Source organism: Thermobia domestica, chromosome 5, assembly GCF_964235325.1.
Source record: "Thermobia domestica chromosome 5, izTheDome1.hap1.1, whole genome shotgun sequence".
NCBI lineage: Eukaryota > Metazoa > Arthropoda > Insecta > Zygentoma > Lepismatidae > Thermobia > Thermobia domestica.
In genome coordinates, this window is record NC_137458.1 from 28,987,856 (window position 1) to 29,012,563 (window position 24,708).

Here is a 24,708-nt window from a genome sequence, read left to right on the forward strand (position 1 = left end):
GCTCTTACGGACAGAGCCTGGATTATTTGTGGCTAACTCGGAGAGTGTAAGAACTTTATATTTTGTTCTGAGTTGCTGACCTACATTTAAAAAACTTACATTAAATTCAGTATACGTAAATAAAATAATAATAATAATAAAACTCACGCAGTGGAAGTGTTGGACATGAATCGCAGTAAAATAATTGATCGAATTGGCTTAGGAAACCTTACGCACACATTTTGTATCTACTCATCAGAAAATAATCTGATACCAAACTCTAAACTGTGCATTTGATAAGCGCACTTTGCTATTGAACTCTCTCCGCTAAACACTTGCTCTGGTAAGTGTACTCTCAAATGTTGCATTTGTATAGTGATATTAGAATCCGAATAGCGCAGTAGCTTAGTAGAACAATCATTTGGATAACAAATATTTAAATTATAGTAGAACAATTAAAAATGGAAGGAAACAGAGGAGTAAGAAGACGAGCGCAACTGATCGATGATTTGAAAAACAGAGAAAAATATTGACTTAGAAAAAAAGAAAGCTAAACACAGTGGAGAAACGTGGAGGAAACATTTCCAGAGCAGAATCTCAGAAAAAAATAACTCGTTACACCCAGGACTCGTAGAACAGGTAGAATAAATAATAATAATAATAATAATAATAATAATAATAATAATAATAATAATAATAATAATAATAATAATAATAATAATAATAATAATAATAGAACAAATATTTGAATAATAATTGAACAATTTTTGAATAACGAATATTAACGATAGAACGATTAATCCAATAATAAATTTCGAATAACACTAGAGTAAATATTCTAATAACATTATCGTTAATCGTTCTATGGATTGTAATAAGGATTCTTTGAGTAACGAATATTTCAACAACAGTAGAACAATTATTTGAATAACGAATATTAGCAGTAGGATGATTATTCGAATAACAAATTTCCAATAATTATTCTAATGATTTTAACGGCACTAACTTGTACAATCAAGTTAAAAAAAAAAAAAACTAATGTAACGATCATATACCTTTTTTCTTAAATGAGAAACTTTTGGTATGGAACTTATTCTGTGTTTCTCTTCAGTCTATTTGATCAATTAGAAATTCAATACTCACTTGTAACCGCAGCGGCTTTCGTTCCTTCCTCATTGACTTCAATTAACGCCTTTTGAATGATGTCAGTTACCTTCAGATTACCTTTCTCGGAAATCCCACTTAGATCAGCAAAATCAGAGAATACCTCTCGGATACCAAGCTGAATAGAAACAAAATATTACTAATTAAGAGTTACGATATTGGTTTAAGCAGTAGGAAATTGATTGGTTGAATCGTAAAGAGCACTGGAGTACTCTTTTTTTTTCTGAGAGGAACAAAAAATATTGTAATGTTGCCTTTTTTTTTTGTTTAGGAGGTCTTTCGTAGCTTGTTAATTGTCTTATCATCTCCATTTAAAGTTTCAATTGACAAGGTACATTCGCGAAGGGTTCCCTCGGGATTCATGTAAAATTGATTTAAATGCAAAGTTCGCCATAGCTCAATGTATATTGTACTAATTTTAGTGGCCCATATGGGTAATTTGCTTATTTATGAGCCTTCATATACCCGGAGTTCAATCATACACTACTATAACGCTCGGTCACAAAATTGCTTTTAGTTTCTTTAGACGTAACTGAACATGAATGTGGGCATATGGAAAAAAAAATGGATCAAGTACTGCTTCTCTGACACGTGTTATCCACACCGACCGCCATCTTTGATCCGCCATATTGAATTCAACTTTCGGTTTTTCACATGGGAATAGGTGCATGTGATATATCAAGTTCATATAAAATTTTCTCGTGCATGTGATATATCTATATGAACCAAATTGAAAGTAATATCAGAAATAATAATGTAATAATATACAACTTTGATATCAAATTTCACTTTAGTTTTCTTGGCTTGTAGATTGCTTAACTTACATGTGTTTTCGTGATAATTCAAACGTTCAATATACGAGTATCAGTCTCCTAGATTTTCGTAAATGATATAAAGATGATCTTAAATCTTCCAAATAAGTACAGATAATGACCAATAAAGTTCATAATTGACTTTTTGAGAACATGCTGTTCTAATTGATGTATTACATGACTATCTTTCCATTTCAAAAAATAACACATATTTCAAAATGGCGGATTTGAAGATGGCGGCGGAGGTTCGTGATCTACTCTGCCCATTCTTCTTTTGCCAATATGTGAAACTACCACTGTTTGCATTGTCTATCTTTCACTGTTTATACGATTCAACAGTTTACTTGATGTATTTCAATAACATAGCATAGCCCTCCTCCCACCAACTTTGATCCCGTCCCCTTCCATTTCTTATAGCGCTCAGCCGCTATAACTTTGCACATACACATATTTTCACACCCTCTTTCAAGTGTACTATGTTTCATCATGCAACTCGATTCATCCATTTGGACCCTTTACTTGTTAGATTGCAGTGGAACTCTGGAAGAATTTTACCTAACCCAAGTATTTCGTTTGCAGTGGAACTCTAGGCCTCCTTACCTGCTTAGCTTGCAGCGGAGCTCTTCGGGACTCTAACCCTCTTTGCTCGCAATAAAACATTGGGAGTCTTACCCTTCCTCATTTAGTTTGCTTTATGAGGAATCCTTCCTGAGACTATCAAGTTTAGGGACGCCTATTTTACGGAAAACATTCGAGAACTTGTACTTACTTTGTATTATACTGTTTAGAACGGAAATTTTGTAATAAAATTGGTAGTGGAAGAAAACGATTCTCGAGTGTAATTCCTCTAACTTTGTTCTACCTAAGCTGAACTTTACAATATGCACTCTGTCTTTTTGTCAGCCATAGCATTAACTTTACTGACCATAGCCATATTTTCAATTTTAATGAACAGGTGATAGTATTTTCTCTTGCCTTTACATCTAAGCTCTGTCTTTTTTGTAGGATACATCTTTCCTTTGTAAGTTGCTCATTCTTCTCCAGAATTAACTATTCTCTTGGCAACACAATCTTCTATTATCCACGAATCCATCAGAAAATACTTTGAACTTAAAGTGGAGGGATATCTAAATAATATTTGTAGGAAGTACATAATTCACCTTGCACAGTGGATTCAAAAATGTATTCCTTACCTGAATGCTTAAAAAAACACTCAGTTGTAATTAAATAATTACATAAAACATGTTAAATTACATACAGCAAAATGAGCAACAAAATAGAACTTTTATATACAAGATGAATCATTTATTTTGATATGTCTCTGTAATTTTTAAGCTAATGGACAAAAAAATTGAAATTTTGTGCCATAAAAATATATCCGCAGGGGGATATTATCTGACATTACTGTGATATCACAAGGTTAACAGTGTTGCCAATCCAATATGAATTTTTTAATGGGATCTTGTCAGGGTATTACATGTTTCATATGGCTGTTTTGGAATTACGCAAAAGTTCTTCTATATGGGTTCTGTGTTTCCTGACAAAAAAGTTTCGGTAAAGCGAAATTTTATTATTTTAGGAGTGTATTACATGTTTTTAATCCTGATTTGTACTTTTTATATTGGCAATACGTAACAGCTAGATAAATATTACAGAAAACATAATTCGAAATTTCCCTTTCGTTCAAAAGTTATCAAGTGGTGTAACGGACGCACGTGCATACGTATTATTACTATAAATATACCACGTTGACTTGATCCCTAGTCTTCCGTTGCAAGCGCTGCTATCGGTTGAAGAAATTCCACTCACTTTCTCTCGCTTAGCAACAGCTGTACACTTATTGGCTCAACGCGTGGGTGTGTGAGGGTGTGAGCTTTAGTTCGCATTTTTGCCACGGCTCAAGACATTTTGGCAGCACAATACAACATTATAAATCCCACGTGCGTGACCCTAATCAAAGTGCAAGATTGTGAAATACTTGACCGAATAAAAATGTGAGAGAAAACGGGAAAACTTCGAGAAAACCCAAAACCACGATGTTCACCACCACAAGATCAGACAATCTTGGATAGAAGCAAAGGTCCAATTCACGGTGAGTAGCGTTGTTATATCTAGGATATACGTTGGTAATTTTACGAAAGTGATCCTACGAACAGAGTAAATCTTCCAAACTTACCTCTTCCAGCAGCTCCTTGAGATTATGTAAACTTTCGATTGTAAAGCGAGGTATGGAGACTTCTACATCTATTTCGAACATATTCTCTAAGATATTGCCCATTGTTGTGAATTTGGAGATCATATTATTAATATTAGAACTCGGGTGAGGAAGTAAAATCAACATATAAAACTTGTCATTCTGAAATGATAAAGAATTCAATGTTTAATTAAAGTTAGATTTTTCTTGATTAAATTGTATACATTTTTGCTAACAATAATTAAACATGTTACCGAAAGTAAAGATAAGTTGTCAATTATTTTCATCAAGACGGTACATTAATAATAATAATAATAATAATAATAATAATAATAATAATAATAATAATAATAATAATAATAATAATAATAATAATAACTATTGCAATCTTCTTAAATTTATACGAGACTGTCACCAGTATTCTCAGTCAAACACATTAGTTGCAGTAACTATAATTAGAGCATAATATAAATGTTATATTTGGAGGACAAACTTACAACGTGATTACAACGTAATAGGATGGCTATAATTTATGGATATGATGTTTGACTGACTGACTCTAGTATCTGTAATTCGAAGGAAAGTTTCAATATGGCAACACTGTGTAGCCTGAGAATAGGAATAACAGTCACTGGACTTAGAACGGTTAGTATATGCCAAAGAGGCTCGTCCCTCCGTCAATCGTCCAATGATCCAGGAAGGCGCAATTTACTTTATCGTAAGGGTCCAGATTCGGACGGTTTCACCTGTGAGGAGACCTGAGGTGTGATAAAGAAAATAGGTGAGAGCATCACCCACTTTCACAGAGCAATTACATGAAATTTAACAGTTACGATTTACTTTAGTCATGCAGCCTGGAAAAAATACAAACGAACCTAAATACTTGCAGTGCCATTTATTATGAATAATTAAATGTACCTGTAACGCTGTATAGATTTACAAAATTACCTTGCCCCAATATCATAGTCGGTTCGTAGAAATACTTTGAAGTTTCTTACAAGAACAAAGTCTTAGTCCATCGAAGCACACGAACGTTCGTGATCACGAGGTGATAGTCCTTTCGTTTCTAAATCTGATGAATCTTCTTGCAATAATTGTCCTTTACTTCGTTTCTAATGATTTATGAAGCGATTCGTCCCAGGAAACATGATAGCTGTAGTATTTCGCAATTGAATCGACGAAATTTGAATAATTAAGTGATTTTCACAGTAATTGGTGTATCATACGCCCATTCTTTACACTGCAAGTCCGCCGAATGCTTTGTTCATCCAAAACTATGTCGTTCTCAACCACTTTTGTTTCGAAGTACCTTTATGGTATAAATGCACTTTAGTAATAACTTACGAGACACTTGTAAAAACACTAATATTTACATTACCACTTTTACAGATTTTTAATGAAATTTTGGATATAATTCTAGCTTTTCAAAAATATTGCGTAATTCGTATTTTTAAACGAGTTTTGGCGTCGAGGCGTAACCACGTTCAAGAAAATTTAACCGAGTCATTCTCCACACGCACACACTTACAAAAACTTCAGTTTATACGTCTTGAGTTCTCTCAGCTTTCCTTTTCCTTTTCTTCTACTCTTCTTTCTTTCAGTACTACCAGGTGGCAGCACAATTAACGGGAGGCATACACCATACGAATTGTACGAATCCAAATAAACGTCACAAAGTACACTAACGCAGAATTTGCGTTAAAACAAACAAACAAAAAAAAATGTATCAAGCGTAAATGTGGAGCAGTTACAGTAGATCTCCCCATTGACACCACCGCACTGTTTCTTAGTGGTGTTTAAAAAAAAAAAAAAAACAAAAACAAAGTGTATCAACATGACATATGTATATTGGTCGAACTAGGGGAAGCAATCACAGAAGAGTTGCAAGGATGCAAGTACGAGTCTACCAAGCTGCTTCTGACTGTGTTGTCCTTCGTCTCCAAGCATGTATAGATTTGGATAATGCACTGGAGAGTAGATATTCAGTCTTGTAAGGAAAGGTATGAGAGTTCAAGTGTTTATGTTTGTGTTCAAATTATGTTGCTAATTCTTTTGACCGCAATCTTTGAAACACCATATAACCTACATAATTATGGGCCACTCCGTGTGTCATTTTCCACCCCACAACACTGTAACTTCAACAAAATCTCAACCCTTTCGAGAAATGAGCTCTTTCATTCCAATATCTTATACATGAGAACGTGCTTCCTAGACTATCCAAATATTGTATTGAACTCTTCTGATGTGCTTTTAAGCATGATTTCATACGCTAAATATAGAACTATGGGCATTGTTTCAGTTCTTACCAGTTCCCACTAACCTTCCAATCCAAACCTAAAAAAAAATCCAGGTGAAGAATTGCTGTCTGCAAATATTCACATGTTTCAAAACCAATTAATATAATAATTTATATTCAGTTTTTGCTTTCCAGAAAATATTCCAATTAATTAGTGGTAATAGATCCTTTCTAAAATCATTCATTAGACAAATCTCCCTCCATCTGAAGTATCTAGTCCAATGACAATTACGGGGATGGCACAGCAAATACACACTGACGAGGAATTCTAGAAGCAAGCTCAAAAGAACAGGATATACCTTTTAGTTTTTGCACCGTGGGTAACACCAGGTACCAATAATTTCATAGTTATACAGGCTGATATGCCCAATTTTCGCACGGGAAGAATACATCTACGAGAAATATTTGATCCTCTTCCCAATAGAATATTTAATTTAATCAAAATTTAATGAAAAAATAGAGAAGATGCTCTATTTTTGACATAAACATTGCAACACGGTACCCCCACAGACTATGCCTTTAATCAAATTGATATGAATAAAAATAATCCAGTTTGGAGTGGGCACTAGCTATCTTCCAAAAGTCATTCCCAACGGGTCAAATGTTTTCCCAACCTCGAAAACTATGAATTTTACATAAATTTCAGTCATTTTTGACATTTTATCTTTCACTTTCCTTCCTCACCGTCTGCAAACGAAAATGAACTTAAAGGGGGAGAACGGTGGCTCAATGGTAGAGACCTTATCTCTTGTACGTGAAATCCCTGGTTCGATCCCCGGCGAAGTAAGTTTGTGGTGGACAACATCGTGTCCGTGGGTTTCCTGGGATACTTCTGTTTCTTCCCACTTTTCATTGCACCAATTCTTTCAGCATTATTCACTTGCTTTAATCATCGTCTCTCTTTGGGACGTTAAACTGAAATATTTTATTTTTATATTTGTTGAACTTAAACTATTCATTTCAACGAGACTTTGAAAACAATCCAGTACAGCATATCCAGTGTTTAATTTAGTCTCTCGGTCACACCACTCATATATTCTAAAACTATACTGAAAATACAGAACTCGTGCATTAGGTTTGCCTTTAACTTAAAGAAATCGGAACATATCCTACCAGAGCTAAATAGAAACGATATTTTAACAATGTCGAGAAGAAGATACCTACGCTATAGTTGTATGATATATAAAATCCTTAAAATTCAATTCCCACAATATTTATATTGTAAATTTACAAAGCGGTCACAAATTCACTCTCACGTTACGCGTAACAGTGAGAAATTCAATGTACAAAGACTTAAACTGAAGATAGTGCAAGGATCATTTTCTAGAGCAGGTCGGAGAGTATGGAATGCGATACCAAAAGCTCTCATGGAAATAAAGTCATGTAATTCATTTCGAAATTCATTAAAATCACATTTGATGAAATCGCAGCAAGTGGCCTCTGGCACTTACGACATGTACAGTTTTATGTAACAACTTAGCTAAATCCAACAATATCGATACATTTTATTGCGCATGTGACTTGTTTATTTTTTGATTTATTCTTTTACTTGTATTTTTTATTTTTTCCGTTCCTTTTGATGTGTAATGTTCAATATTGTATTCTTTTGACAAGGGTTAGGTGGTAGAGCAGCTATGGCTGAACCTCGCCCGCTTCAATAAAGAAATTTGCATTTCATATATGCGGCAAAGACTAGACGCACTACCATCAAAGTTTACCATTTTTGGTCGCAAGTTATATTGATGATGCCCATTTCTATGCGAACACCACTTCCACTCTAGAATATATTCAGTCTTTTAGACAAGTATCAATGAATTTCTAAGGAATATTAAATAAACAAAACAAAACAAAACAAAAAAAGCTGTTATGTATTGACCTCGATACTGGGCTGTATACTGTGCGCACTATATGGTTTCTAATTGAGTCAAAATCATAGGTACTGAATATTTTAATAATATCAAACAAACCATTAACTTTAATTATGACATACCGTATTTACTCGCGTAATTTTCGCACTTTTTTAGACGAAAAAAGTTGTTTTGAAACAAGGGTGCGTAAATTATGCGGGGAAAAAAATTAGCCACATCAGTGAACATCATCTAATTTTTTTCCCCAGTCAAAATAACACGAAAATACCGGTACACATTTTCTTTGTAGCAAGAATTGACAACAAACAACTATTAGAAAAATAACATTAAAAAATTGATTAAGAAGTCGTGTGGTTTCTTAGGCCTACCGCTCACTGGCGACAAAACAGTTGCGCAACTATCTCGTCGCTGTCGCCTGCAGTCAGCAACTTCACGGAGACAAAACAGTTTTGTTGCCATACCCTCGCTCAGTGGCGACGGCAACAGAAAAGTTGCCGAGCATTTGATATCACAATTTACATAATCGGCAACCGGAATGGTTCGCATAAACGCTGGTTTCGGACATTAAAAAAAAAAAAAAAAACTACCACCCATTTCAGTGGTTAAATAAATAAATTTAAATAAACTTTCGAAGGTAGCGTCAACAGGGGCGTTATTTCAGACTTCACTTGAGGGGGCAAGACCACCACCGATATAAGACTTTCATGTTTTGTACTAGTATATTAGTAGACAATTGATTAAAGTATATATATTCCTCAAACTCTTGGGGAGCAATTGCACCTCCTGCTTCCCCCCCTAAATGACGTCCCTGAACGTCAATGAGTGACAAAAATAACAGCATTGTGTAAGCTAATATGAACGGGAACAATTAATCGAATCAAAAGATAAGATAACAAGAACAACGAAAATATAAAACGACTAGAAATAACAGAACAGAACGAAACAGAACGAAATTAACAAAAGCGGCAATCCGACAACACTGTACAGTAACTGTACTCTCGATGTTCTACGTATAGCCATAAAATAAAAATTGGCTTTCTTCTTTCTTCCCGCGTATGCTTCACGTTTTAAAATTGGCCATTTTTATGCAGTAGGCCTACAGTTTTTTTTTCTTTTTTATATTTGAAATGGAAAGAAACTTAAATGATAATTTTATCTGTATTTTTTTCTAGTTGTGGGAAATTAATGAAAGTAGTAGTGTGTAGTATGACAGCGATATGTCATTATCGAAAAATGTACCTACCTGTGTTGTTTTTTCTTGGCTGGAAAGCTCATTCTAGTTTCTTATAACAGCGAAACACATAATTTCTTCTTTATATATATTTCTTCTTTAACGCTGAGCGTTTCTCTATATCCTCAATTAATTTTTCATAGTCTTTATCACTAAAGACATGCTAGTCATTAATCAAAGATTGTATTAGTTTCCATTGCGAACATTTCTTTTCACGCGCTACACACGGAACGAACTGTTACGTGAAAAAACTTGTAAAAAACATTTATTTTTTTACCTTTCTATTTGGAGATACCTCGGCAACTTTTCTGTCGCCGTCGCCTCAGTGAGCGGACTCCCATAAGACTCAATGCATTTTAAGATGTTGCGCAACTGTTCCGTCGCCGAGCTGTTGCCCTGCTGTCGCCCTGCTTGGCGACATCTCGGCAACTTTTCTGTCGCTGTCGCCTCAGTGAGCGGACTCCCATAAGACTCAATGCATTTAGCCAGAGCAACAAGATAGTTGCCCGACAAAATGTTGCCAGTGAGCGGTAGGCCTTACCTAACAACAATGGCTTTGCTGCGTTGCCAATTGTTCATTAGCTACCGCAATTGATTCCTGGAAAAATGCTGTTTTACAAAAAGTTTCCGCGTGCGCAAATTACGCGAGGAAAATAAAATATACAGAAAATGTCCTTCAAAATTGGGATGCGAAAATTATGCGAGGGCGAAAATTACGCGCGTATTTACGGTAATACCACACAAAATACGTGGTCTTCTAATACTCCATAAACCTTAGAATATAAATATATTTAGCAGAAATTTATTTCTTAAACAAAATGTTTTTAGTCTTTTGAGGTTTGCCAGGTTTTTCCTCCCCTCACAAAACATACAAATTTCTCAATAGCGATACTGTTGTTTTTTTTCTGTTATGTGTTGCACCCAATCAACTAGTGCTCTTACCAAAACACGGTGGCTTGACCGACACCAACATTGCGCTGCAAGCAAAATCCCTAATGCTTAAAAGAAGCATTGATTTATTTACTACCAATAAGAACAATGTGTCTTCCTATGTTATCTCTGCTTGTTAAGCTTGCATTGATCTGGAAGAAGCACTGCATATTTTTCTTGGGAACTAAAATTCCTACACTTGTGCGACCCGTTTTGGACATTGCTTATTCGTTAATTGCCCGCAACAAACTTGATTTATTGCCTCTCGAAGCTCTTTATTAACATTATATTAGAATACAGCATTTCGTCAAGTCTCATATTCAAATTGAAAAAAAAAGACAAATTTATTAGCCTCATATTTGGCGAAATATTAATGCTCTTTTTTCAATTTATCCAGCAGAGATTTCTTTAGCATTTTATAGTTAATAGCAAATATGAAACGCTATAGAAATACATAAACTTTGTATATAGTGTTTCATAATATGTGCGGTTACTGGCATAACATAAATACTTTTGAGCATTGCCACAATTTTGCACAGAGATTCAAAATATCTGACAACTTTACAGCAAACTCATGGGTTTGACTTGTCAGTCCTCCCCATCCCATATTACTGCTACTAATGTTCTCATATATCCAAATTTTAATTGTTTTCCTAAAATGAAAAATAACAGAGTAATTTGGGTCGCTGCATATATATGTGCTTACCACATATCAACCATATCATGCCGATGTGCATTTGTGTTATCTACAGTGTCATTTGAAGAAACTTAATATGTAGTCCTAACAAAAAAACAGTTTATAAATTACTTTGTTGTCTTAGCTCCATAACAATTATGACTACTTTTCTTATTTGTTAACAGTTCTTTACTGTTTTCAACAACTTGCTCTTTTATCTCTTTCATAAGTGACCAACATACATGCAATTGAACTGTTAATAAAGTCTTTTAAAAAGTGGTAGAGTGTTCACTTCTAGTGCGTGGCGTCCTTGGATCGATTCCAGCTTGCTCCAAGTGGAGTTTGTAGTGAACACACACACCTGTACGTGGGTTTCCTCCCACTTTCTTCATTCCGCCATTTCATTCATTCTCATCATCACTGTCTCTTTTAGCTTATTCGGTATAACCGCGGGATGTAAAGGTGAAATATTTCATCTAATTTTATTTGGAACATACACACATGCATATAAACATGGTATATATATATATATATATATATATATATATATATATATATATATATATATATATATATATATATATATATATATATAATGACTGGATAAGAGTCCATTTATTTTTAATAAGAGTCTATATGCCAGGTTATCAGGATCATGAGATACTAAATTTTTCGAATAAATTTTGACCCACGTTCTCCCATTCAAGATATGCATTTGGAGCAAAGTAATATGACAAGTGCTAAATTAGACAATGTTCCACTCATGTTCAAAAAGTCATCAAAATCGATGCAGTAGTCTAGGAGGAGATAGCATCCGAACAACGTTACTTTCATTTTTATGTATAGTGATATTATGAAGCGCTAGTGAACTGGGTACTAGACGTTAATTTAGCTAACAAAGAATTCCTTGAGTTTATATGAAACGGTGGATCAGGACTGAAGTGATCTTTGTAATGGTTTAGGTTATAACTTGAGCAAAGCACTTGATCTGTAGATGTCATATAATACAGCGAATCCTATAAATAACAGACACCAATGGAACATGATTGTTTGTCCGTAAATGAGAAGTGTCCGTTACAGAGAAGTTACATAAATTTAGAATATTCACAATTCATGTGGTAATTGTATGGAGTATTGCCATATGTATGGAAGCGTTTGATCACTGAAAGTCATATGGTATGTTGGAACCTCTAAATAACGGACAGCAATGGAATATAATTGTTTATCCGTAAATGAGAAGTGTCCGTTACAGAGAGGTTACATAAATTTAGGATATTCAAAACTTATATGGCAATTGTATGGAGTATATTGGCATATGTATGGAAGCAGTTGATCAATGAAAGTCATATAATATAGTCTATTGTAACATATTCCGAAAACATTACAATATGTGTTTGGGTGGGGGGTAGTCGCCATCGAGTGAGGGCACTTCCTTGCCTCCTTTAGCGTCGTCACTGATGGAAATGCTAAAGAAAGCAGAAACTATCAGTTGCGAAAAGAAAATTAATAAATGATAATTTTAATAAGAAAATAAATAATATAATTATGTAATAAATACTGATAGTCCTTAACATCGATACTAAATAAATGATGATCTTACGTCATAGGGAAGCTTAAGTGCTTGACATTCCATTTCAGGGATTTCTCCATAAAAAAATTTGTGTTGTTGGTTCATCATCTGAACTTTGATTGGATTTCCTTCGTAGCCCTCTGGATAAAAGTTTTCTTCAGTTGTATCGCTGGAGTTAAACGGAGAACTCCACATTCCTTTGAAGAACACAGCATTGCTTAATATAAGAGTAGGAGGTGGAGACAACATGTCTATAAGAAGAATAAGAACACAATGTTCATTTCGTGTAGTAGAAAATTTCATTTTGAATAAAACTAATATTATAATAAGAATTCAAGATAAGTATACTTCTTAATAAAAAAAGTAATACGTAAGTAATGTAGTTTCTTTATACTAAAAATACAAGTATTTAAATATAACAGTTTTTATTACTTGTGACAGTTAGGGCGGGGAGATTTGCTTAGTGGTTTTCAAATCCCCTGGGTTTTCTCATTTAGATTTTTAGGGCGGGGAGATTTGCTTAGTGGTTTTCAAATCCCCTGGGTTTTCTCATTTAGGTTTTTAAAGTTGGAGAGATTTGGCTTGTGTGTGTCAAGAAAACCCGAGGTTTTTGCCCCCTTGGTTTTGGCAAAAAACACCAGCAAAACACCAGTGGTTTTTCGTCTGGAGAGTTAAATATCTCTGGGTTTTTAAAAATGGAGATATTTGGTCTACAGTGAAAAAACCCAAGGTTTAAATACCTAGCACTTTACTGGGGGAAATTTATCCTACTGGTAGGAGTGTTTTTTTCAGACGGAATAATTTCCTGTAATCAACACGAAATAGATCACATCGATTATGTGGGTGATGTTATTGAGAACCAGCCACACAAAAGAAATTATACATTACGTGGCAGAGTAGATCCTTTTGCAGTCTACAGTAATGAAGAATTTGGAGATCATTTTGGCTATACCAAAGAAACTTTCCGAGCATTAATGCGTTTGATTGAAGAAGATTTACACAAACCAGTACGTAAGCATGACTGCTCCGCAGATTTACAGGTATTGATTACATTACGCATTCTCCGCACAGGCACTTTTCAACGAGTTGGTGGTGATTTGGTAAATGTGCATCGCACAACTACAGGAAAAATATATCACAGTGTAGTTGGAATTATAGCTAGAAGAAGGCCCCAGTTCATAAAAATGCCTGCAGGAACAGAAGTGCCTGCAGTGCAACTGAAGTTCTATGAGGACTCACAATTCCCTGGTGCAATTGGAGAAATTGATTGCACGCATATTCCAATTCTGTCACCCCCTGGTCCAACTGCAGAGTTGTACAGAAACAGGAAAGGGGTACATAGTATCAATACACAGCTAATTTGTGATTCTAATATGAAAATATTAAATATCGTTGCACGTTGGCCTGGCTCCACCCATGATTCAACAGTTTGGAGGAACTGTTCCCTGAGAGCCATAGCCGAAGAAAGAAACCTTCCTGGATTATTAATAGCTGACGGTGGTTATGCTTGCACAAGCTACATGTTAACGCCTGTTCCAAATCCTCAAAACGCTGCAGAAGAAAGATATAACCGTGCTCACAGGAAAGCAAGAAACGTGGTAGAACGAACAAATGAAGTACTAAAGAAACGCTTCCGAATACTGCAACGTGGGATGCGCTTTGGTCCAAGAAAATGTGCAACAGTGATTGTGGCATGTGCTGTGCTGTATAACTTTGGTTTATTGAATGGTGAGAATTATGGAGGTGAAGAAATTGATCCTGTACTCCATGAAGAGGTAGATGTCATTAGTCAAGACAACCAGACTGGTAACAATTTCCGAAGGGCGTTCGTGCAGAATCATTTTTCGTAACTTATACAACACCTATTAACCTGTGTGACGTTTTCTTCTGTTCTTTTAAAACGTCTTCCAACAATAACAAACTGTCGAATCTGTAGTGTCTTATACATTTGTACCTAGCTATTATTTTCTATGTACCTCAAAAAGAGTAATAAAATATGCGGTAAAACTCCACTTTATGTCTTCCAGTGTGATAACGTAATCCAACATTTTTCTTAAGTACAAGTGCCAAAATGTTATGTATCGTAAGTAGGTTTAAAGCAAAAAAAAAAAAAAAAAAAAAAAACCTTACCTAACCTGAAGTCAGGAGACACATGCCAAATATGCAACAACTTTATATATGTTTATTCCGGAAATCCATCTTCTTCAAAGTTCATCATTTTTAGGGAATCGATGGAACATTAATTCATTTGTATTGCTTCCTTTGTTATTTCAATAAGCTACTGCGCAATTATGATTTTTGCCCATCTTGAAACAGTAGCGTAATTGTTCATGCAGTATTTCACTTGTTCTGTAGAAAAATACCGCGATACCTCCAGGTTACGTCACCGCCCTTAAAGTATCCTGGGAAAAACGAGAGCAGAAAAGCTGAATCAAGAGTCCCCTGTGAATGGCTATTGACTGCTTGGGTAAGTTTGCTGGGTTCTATTCGATTAGACAGACAGGGAAAATAATACTTTTCAGTCACATGTACAGCAAGTCCGTGGATTTCAAGAAAAACCCTGGGTATTTAACCCCACGGTTGATAATGAGCAAATCTCTTCACTGAAAAACCCCGGGTTTTTGCAAAAATACCTCGGGGGCAAATACCTAGTGTTTTACTAAAAACCAGAGGTTATTTTCCCCATAGCAAATCTCCCCGCCCTTAAAGTTGGAGAGATTTGGCTTGTGTGTGTCAAAAAAACCCGAGGTTTTTGCCCCCTTGGTTTTGGTAAAAAACACCAGCAAAACACCAGTGGTTTTTCGTCTGGAGAGTTAAATATCTCTGGGTTTTTAAAAATGAAGATATTTGGTCTACAGTGAAAAAACCCAAGGTTTAAATACCTAGCACTTTACTGGAGGAAATTTATCCTACTGGTAGGAGTGTTTTTTCAGACGGAATAATTTCCTGTAATAAACATAGACGAAATAGACCTTATCAATTACGTTGGTGATGCTATTGAGAACCATCCACATAAAAGAAATTATACAATATGTGGCAGAGTAGATCCTTTGGCAGTCTACAGTAATGAAGAATTTGGAGATCATTTTCGCTATACCAAAGAAACTTTCCGACCATTAATGCATTTGATTGAAGAAGATCTACACAAACCAGTACGTAAGCATGACTGCTCCGCAGATTTACAGGTATTGATTACATTACGCATTCTCCGCACAGGCACTTTTCAACGAGTTGGTGGTGATTTGGTAAATGTGCATCGCACAACTGCAATTTCACAGTGTAGTTGGAATTATAGCTAGAAGAAGACCCTAGTTCATAAAACTGCCTGCTGGAACAGAAGTGCCTGCAGTGAAACTGAAGTTCTATGAGAACTCACAATTCCCTGGTGCATTTGGAGCAATTGATTGAACGCATATTCCAATTCTGTCACCCTCTGGTCCAACTGCAGAGTTGTACAGAAACAGGGAAGGGGTACATAGTATCAATACACAGCTAATTTGTGATTCTAATATGAAAATATTAAATATCGTTGCACGTTCGTCTGGCGCCACCCATGATTCAACAGTTTGGAGGAACTGTTCCCTGAGAGTCATAGCTGAAGAAAGAAACCTTCCTGGATTATTAATAGCTGACGGTGGTTATGCTTGTACAAGCTGCATGTTAACGCCTATTCCAAATCCTCAAAACGCTGCAGAAGAAAGATATAACCGTATTCACAGGAAAGCTAGAAACGATCGCTGGGTTCTATTCGATTAGACAGACAGGGAAAATAATACTTTTCAGTCACATGTACAGCAAGTCGGTGGATTTCAAGAAAAACCCTGGGTATTTCACCCCACGGTTGATAATGAGCAAATCTCTTCACTGAAAAACCCAGGGTTTTCGCAAAAATACCTCGGGGGCAAATACCTAGTGTTTTACTAAAAACCAGAGGTTATTTTCCCCACAGCAAATTTCCCCGCCCTTAGGGCGGGGAGATTTGCTTAGTGGTTTTCAAATCCCCAGGGTTTTCTCATTTAGGTTTTTAAAGTTGGAGAGATTTGGCTTGTGTGTGTCAAGAAAACCCGAGGTTTTTGCCCCCTTGGTTTTGGCAAAAAACACCAGCAAAACACCAGTGGTTTTTCGTCTGGAGAGTTAAATATCTCTGGGTTTTTAAAAGTGGAGATATTTGGTCTACAGTGAAAAAACCCAAGGTTTAAATACCTAGCACTTTACTGGGGGAAATTTATCCTACTGGTAGCAGTGTTTTTACAGGTATTGATAAACGAGCTGGTGGTGATTTGGTAAATGTGCATCGCACAATTGCAGGAAAAATATTTTACAGTGTAGTTGGAATTATAGCTAGAAGGCGGCCCCAGTTCATAAAAATGCCTGCAGTGAAACTGAAGTTCTATGAGGACTCACAATTCCCTGGTGCAATTGGAGCAAATGATTGCACGCATATTCCAGTTCTGTCACCCTCTGGTCCAACTGCAGAGTTGTACAGAAACAGGAAAGGGGTACATAGTATCAATACATAGCTAATTTGTGATTCTAATATGAAAATATGAAATATCGTTGCACGTTGGCCTGGCTCCACCCATGATTTAACAGTTTGGAGGAATTGTTCCCTGAGAGTCATAGCCGAAGAAAGAAACCTTCCTGGATTATTAATAGCTGACGGTGATTATGCTAGTACAAGCTACATGTTAACACCTATTCCAAATCCTAAAAACGCTGCAGAAGAAAGATATAACCATGCTCACAGGAAAGCAAGAAACGTTCGCTGGGTTCTATTCGATTAGACAGACAGGGAAAATAATACTTTTCAGTCACATGCACAGCAAGTCGGTGGATTTCAAGAAAATCCCTGGGTATTTCACCCCACGGTTGATAATAAGCAAATCTCTTCACTAAAAAACCCCGGGTTTTCGCAAAAAATACCTCGGGGGCAAATACCTAGTGTTTTACTAAAAACCAGAGGTTATTTTCTCCACAGCAAATCTCCCCGCCCTTAGAGTATATCAGATTGGTGCGAATGTAATGTCCAGTTTGACTTCTGGTGGAAAACTTACCTCAGCAACATAACATGGGATGAACGTCACATGAAGGTCACGCGCATAACAGCAAAAGCTGAGTAAATCTCCAGCAAACAGGTTGGGATACACAGCCAGTAGAAGGCAGTGCAATGTTGAACAAGGTTGTATAAAATGTCACTATGAACACACAATTGCGAGTGATTTTTTTTAGGAATTAAAACTGCACATTAAACCTAGAAAAATATTAACCAGTCATTTGGGCCATGAATGTTGAGTAAACGCACCATTGGTCGTTCGTTTATCAAATTTCATTACAGTGACACAGCGTTGCAAGATGACTAACATCATGATTGTATGAGCTCCTCACGAACATTCTAGAATCAGACCATTTGAAAAGTGTTTGTGCCATGGCAGAAAAGTTAGGCATACATCATATCATTTTCTTTGGCAGCTCCGTGCAATTGTTAAGGTGGGATAGTTGGACTCCCTCAAACAAGTGACATCTGCAAGTGAGTTGACATCCTCAAGCAAGAATCGCTGTCTAGTGGTGTGCAATTCTCTGAGTATATAGAATAACTTGAAAGGTATCCTGCATCGGTTTGTCACTTTTGATGATATAATGGATTCCTACGACAATCATAAGTAGTAAGCACGGTAGGTTAGTCGTGATCAACGTGAAGAAGAGTTCCAAACCACCTCTTCATCTACAGACGATATTGCTTCTCTTACAGTTGATGTGATCCATCATGTATTTTTTTGTTTAGGCAAAATAATCACTGCTGATTGTTGTAGCTCCGTCAAGTGCAGCACAAACATATCCGTAAGCATCCATCAATGATCAAGAGTCGTGCTGTTCTCATGTTACATGACAATTTGTGCTTACATGTTATGTCCACAAGCATCATCAATGATCAAGAGTCAGCTGTTCTCATGGTGCACGATAATTTGTTCTTACATGTCCGTCAAGGTACAATGCAAGCTCTTCATGTGTTACAGTATGAAACCCTTCCTCACAAACACTAGTCTGTTGATCTCTTTCTCTCCGCCACATAGTGGACGAAATGCACAATCTAGCTGTGCAAAAGTCCAAAATCAAGTTGCTTGGAATTGCACCTATTGTACACGTAATGAATCACAAAGAAATAACAGATGACAGGATCAACAGTAGAAAAACATGATGTTCTGCAGGGAAATGTTTTTGGACATATAAAAGACAGGTTGAGATACAGCAGGAACTATTACTAATGATGGTCAGATTTAGAGGGTCAAAGTTAACCCATCGTGCTGAAGGTTTGCTCGACTATTAGAAATCGAGAACTGTTCCATTTGCTGCTGCAGGGATGTACTATGACTGAAATACAAATTGACTGAAAAATTAAATGCGTTTACCACAAGTAGCACGCATACAAAATCGGAAGTTGCTGTTTGTACAAAAGGGTATGTGATGTTGCATTTTAAGGGAAAACGATAAAGATATCCACCTATATCCACCTCAAAACTTGTTTATGTGCAATAAATTAATGTTCTTCTGTGCAATAATAGTGACATTAGCTGCAGAAAACTGCAACCTGATTACGTGTTTAATCATTTTAGATACGATATCTATATGCCGCAGAGAACAGTTTGACATTTGGCGTGAGGAAAGAACCCTAACTGCCAAAAATGCTGCAGTTGCAACTTATGTCTAGAGCAGACAGGGACTGCAGAAGACAAACACAGATGAAAATTAGTACATTCAGCAGCAAGTGAACAATTTTAATAGCAAAGACGCAGAAAACCCAAAGTATGCCTTCTAGAAACCAACGGGGAGATGAAAATATCCGTAAAAATATGTATAACATCATTTAAAAACCACATTTTAACCTCTTTTCCCCCCAAAATATGGTCTTGGTTGTTGCTTGGCTCAGTCTCCACGCAGAGTTGGTAACTTTTCATTGCAAATATAGAGATGATTAGATCTACAGACGAATTTCTGGGGAAAAATGTATGAACGAGGATTGATGAAGATATATATATATATATATATATATATATATATATATATATATATATAAATATATATATAACACATTATGTCAAGTAAGACGGCCGTCAATGACGTTGCTTCAAGTTCACTTAAACCGAAAGAGCCATGGTTTAAATAAAATATCAAAGATTCACAGTTCAACGTAAAAACTTTTGGTAACTGGATACTACTATCAACTTGTTCCATGAATCAATCTTGATCGTCTGATTCCACTAGATAACATTTCAAAATTCTTTTGAAAAAGGATGAAGTAAGTGGTGAAACGACAGACGTTCAAGGAAATAGGATTTGATTTCGATTGGGGTAGAAATCATTTTCGGTTGTCGATTACGATTAGAGTATTCGTAATAATTTCCATTATTGTCCTTCTATAACTTTCTTATTGAGGTTTAAATTTATTATTGTTTTTTTTTATTATTCCAAAATAAATCAAACTTTTCAAAATTATCAAATTTTATTATTTCATCACCTAGTTCATAGTACTGTTAAAAAGATTAAACATTATGTGTACTCTCTTACAAGTTTGTTACATCATTTGTTACAATGATAACATGAATTCTTATAGTACTTTCTTTATTACCACCTTGGTAGTATGAGACATCAAATTGAAAAATACTTTATTATATTTAATTTTACTTTTCATACTTTTTTGACTAATCAATGAGTTGTATGATTTGGCAACATTAGAATATTTCACACTTATATTGAATAATGTTACTAAATATATATATATATATATATATATATATATATATATATATATATATATATATATATATATATATATATATATTAACTTAATAAACACTGTAAATGACACAATATATGCTGGCTTTATTGTAAAATATGTCGGTACCATTAATATTTCAATTATGTTGCTGCGTCATTAACATTTGAACTTTCGATACGAATTAAACTTAAAAATTCAGTATATCATAAACTTCTAAATAACTACAATTAAAAATGTTTAAGCAGATATTGGAATGCTTTACGCAAAGCTAACAGAAGTAAATATTCTTTAAAATTAAAATAATTATTATATTTAAATAACAGAACAACTCTACACGTAAAGTTTTAATTTATAGTCAATAATCTAAAGAAGAAATCTTCACCGTTGAAACAAAAAAAAAAAAAAAAAAAAAAATCAAGAGTAAAGGATTGATTGAGAACTAAATATAAGGAAAATTGCTACCTGGAGTAACAACTTCCTTAATGAGACCTCTCGTGCTTTTATCTGCCCATTGGTTGATTGTGCTTGCGGCTTCTTGGGCATTTTTGTAGTTAACTTCTTGCACTATTCCGTTATATGTTGTTAAGATTTCGCTAACAAATTCTTGTAAAGGCTCAAATTTCTCATCAGGGAATAACGCATTCGCAATGTCTAAAATATTTGTAGAATTATTATTCTGAAAATAGACACATTACTAAAGTTTTACATAGATTACTAATATTTCTATTGATAACATAACATTAATTTATTATTCTTGAAGAAAAAATGTAAAGTTTACTTGGAAATTATTGACCTTACAGATTACTAGAAGATCCATAACGCTTTTGAATTATTTTGTCTAATAAAGAGAATATTCTGTACGAGTTTGAACATCTTTTAAGTTTGCAACATAGGATAACAATAATAATACAGAAGGACACAAGATATATTTACCAAAATATCAGAAACAATTATTGTATAGGCTAATCTCGTTGCTTCTATGTTATTTGAAAGAGAAAGACTTTTCTCTAATTCATCTCTGGAATTTCCTCTTGCTCCTTCGTGCAACATTAACAAAGCAGTTGTCAAACTCCATGGAGAGAATACCATGTTGTCTCGATTCTTCGTGGATAGTTGCTACAAGCAAAGAAATATAATCACTGTTACACAATTAACACAGTTTAAAACACAAAGAAATGCGATTTCTAAAGTTAATTAATAGACAATAACGTTGGAACCAATTAGGTTAGATACTTTCTTATATGAACAAAAATGATCAACTTATGATCAATATTTCCCACCTGTGCTAATGACTCTTAAGATTCATACGAACAATCTGTAATATCCCTATTCTAGATGAACTAACCGGCAACTATCAAAGTTTGCACTTTCATGATCTATGGAACTCTGCGTTAATTTTTGACTCCGGCGACAGGTGCTACTGAAAGGATCAGTAAACAGGAATGACAACTTCACAGGAGAAAGCTATGTCTGTTTTGTAGCTGTAACATGAGTACAGCGATAGTTCAGAACAGTGTACCACCAACGACCTCCAACATTAAAGACATCTATTAGTGGACCTAAAAATTCAAAGAAACAAGAAGGGTTTTAAAAAACTAGGATCAGGGATAGATTGTCCATTTTGAATATGTTACAGGAGTGTGTTAAGAAAACCATATAAGTAGACCCAAGTAAGTATCATGAATAACGTGCACAAACTACTTCACAATTTTTTTCGCCTTTAGGGCGGGGAGATTTGCTGTGGGGAAAATAACCTCTGGTTTTTAGTAAAACACTAGGTATTTGCCCCCGAGGTATTTTTGCGAAAACCCGGGGTTTTTCACTGAAGAGATTTGCTCATTATCAACCGTGGGGTGAAATACCCAGGGTTTTTCTTGAAATCCACGGACTTGCTGTACATGTGACTGAAAAGTATTATTTTCCCTGTCTGTCTAATCGAATAGAACCCAGCGAACGTTTCTTGGTTTCCTGTGAGCATGGTTGTATCTTTCTTCTGCAGCATTTTTAGGATTTGGAATAGGCGTTAACATGTAGCTTGTACAAGCATAACCACCGTCAGCTATTAATAATCCAGGAAGGTTTCTTTTCTCGGCTATGACTCTCAAGGAACAGTTCCTCCAAACTGTTGAATCATGGGTGGAGCCTGGCCAATGTGCATCGATATTTAATATTTTCATATTAGAATCGCAAATTAGTTGTGTATTGATACTATGTACCCCTTTCCTGTTTCTGTACAACTCTGCAGTTGGACCAGAGGATGACAGAACTGGAATATGGGTGCAATCAATTGCTCCAATTGCACCAGGGAATTGTGAGTCCTCTTAGAACTCCAGTTTCACTGCAGGCATTTTTATGAACTAGGGGCTTCTTCTAGCTATAATTCCAACTACACTGTGAAATATTTTTCCTGCAGTTGTGCGATGTACATTTACCAAATCACCACCAACTCGTTGAAAAGTGCCTGTGCGGAGAATGGGTAATGTAATCAATACCTGTAAATCTGCGGAGCAGTCATGCTTACGTACTGGTTTGTGTAGATCTTCTTCAATCAAATGCATTAATTGTCGGAGAGTTTCTTTGGTATAGCCAACGATCTCCAAATTCTTCATTACTGTAGACTGCCAAAGGATCTACTCTGCCACGTATTGTATAATTTCTTTGGTGTGGCTGGTTCTCAATAACATCATCCACGTAATCGATGTGGCCTATTTCGTCCAGGTTGATTACAGGAAATTATTCGGTCTGAAAAAACACTCGTACCAGTAGGATAAATTTCCCCCATTAAAATGCTAGGTATTTAAACCTTGGGTTTTTTCACTGTAGACCAAATATCTCCATCTTTAAAAACCCAGAGATATTTAACTCTCCAAACGAAAAACCACGGGTGTTTTTTTTTTACCAAAACCAAGGGGGAAAAACCTCGGGTTTTCTTGACACACACAAGCCAAATCTCTCCAACTTTAAAAACCTAAGTGAGAAAACCCAGGGGATTTGAAAACCACTAAGCAAATCTCCCCGCCCTTACGTATATAAACTGCAATAACATTACAGGATATAGTCAAATTTCAAATCCCTTCAACAAGCAGTTGTTACAATCATGCTTATTCTTATTGATACAAACCCCAAATTTCTTTCACAGATCAGTTTTAGTGATGAATCTTGTGAAAAAGTTAAAATTGAACATACAATTCAATATACATATATTTAGTGGTTTTCTTGTAGTTTCTAGTTAATTACCCAGTTTAATATAATTTTAAGGTTGCACAACTACAGCATATACCACGAAATAAACTCGACAATAAGATGGGTAACCGCATGACACAATAAAACATGTTTTTACCCTTGGTGATTTGTAAATAATAGATAACAAGAGAAACAGGCAGGTACGTAAATTGATCTATAACTCTGAAATTTTTTCGGTTTGCAATACTGATGATAAAATCTTAAGAAGTTTACAATAATTCATGGGCCCATATATTCTACACAGATAGATTCATCTCTATAGTACGGCATTGAAACGAAGATGGACACAAAGACCCTGGACAATGGTGGAGCCCGAAGCATTTCGTCAGGAGATGTCGAGGTTAAAAAAATTGTGTAAAATATTATAATGTTCTTTCGTTGTAAAGAAAACAGAAGCAGAGTTAAATCGTCTTCCAGGCGATCGCCCAGGACTACAGCGGGTCAATTAGCAACGGAAACGGTCTCTTGATATATGACAAAGTAAATTACCCTACGAATTGTATCTTGCAACATCTCGTGGGAAACCAAACGAATATCTACATAATATCCCTAAGTTTATATCAGTTATATTGAATGGTTATATAAATTGACGAGATAAACGGGGAGCAGGTTAAAAATCTTAAAGAAGAAAACAGAAAGATAGCTAGAAAAGAAACGGAGGCGCGCAGAAGAAGATAAGATAGAATGTTAGATACTACAAAGAAAGTGGTCGAATCTAAAATTATGCGACAAATCGTCGTCTTCCAACTCAACATGTCTTAATATGCAGAAAATAGGGGTAATCTAAATGCGTGGCCAACTGGGGAAACCTTGTTGCCAAGAAGCAAGTCTATGTCTTGTAAATAAAAACTTCACAAGGTATTTCTTGTGAAAGTTTTATCTAGTAACCGTCTCCGGCTCAAACCAACAAGGAAAAAAGGGAGGACAAGGCGGCATTGCCTTAAATTTTGAAATTTCTAAAATAAAAAATA

At 35.4% G+C, this 24,708-nt stretch overlaps 1 protein-coding gene across 1 annotated transcript in view; it reads right to left on the bottom strand.

Moving 5' to 3' along the window:
* Positions 1-24,708, bottom strand: part of LOC145685021 (leukocyte elastase inhibitor-like) — an 86,888-nt gene that overhangs the window by 46,899 nt on the left and 15,281 nt on the right. The window contains exons 4-8 of the mRNA XM_081757362.1: positions 21,428-21,610; positions 20,957-21,170; positions 12,751-12,971; positions 4,132-4,311; positions 1,123-1,261 (exon numbers count right to left, since the gene is read on the bottom strand). Of these exons, the coding sequence (XP_081613488.1) occupies positions 1,123-1,261; positions 4,132-4,311; positions 12,751-12,971; positions 20,957-21,170; positions 21,428-21,610 (937 nt within the window). The remainder of the gene's footprint in view (positions 1-1,122; positions 1,262-4,131; positions 4,312-12,750; positions 12,972-20,956; positions 21,171-21,427; positions 21,611-24,708) is intronic.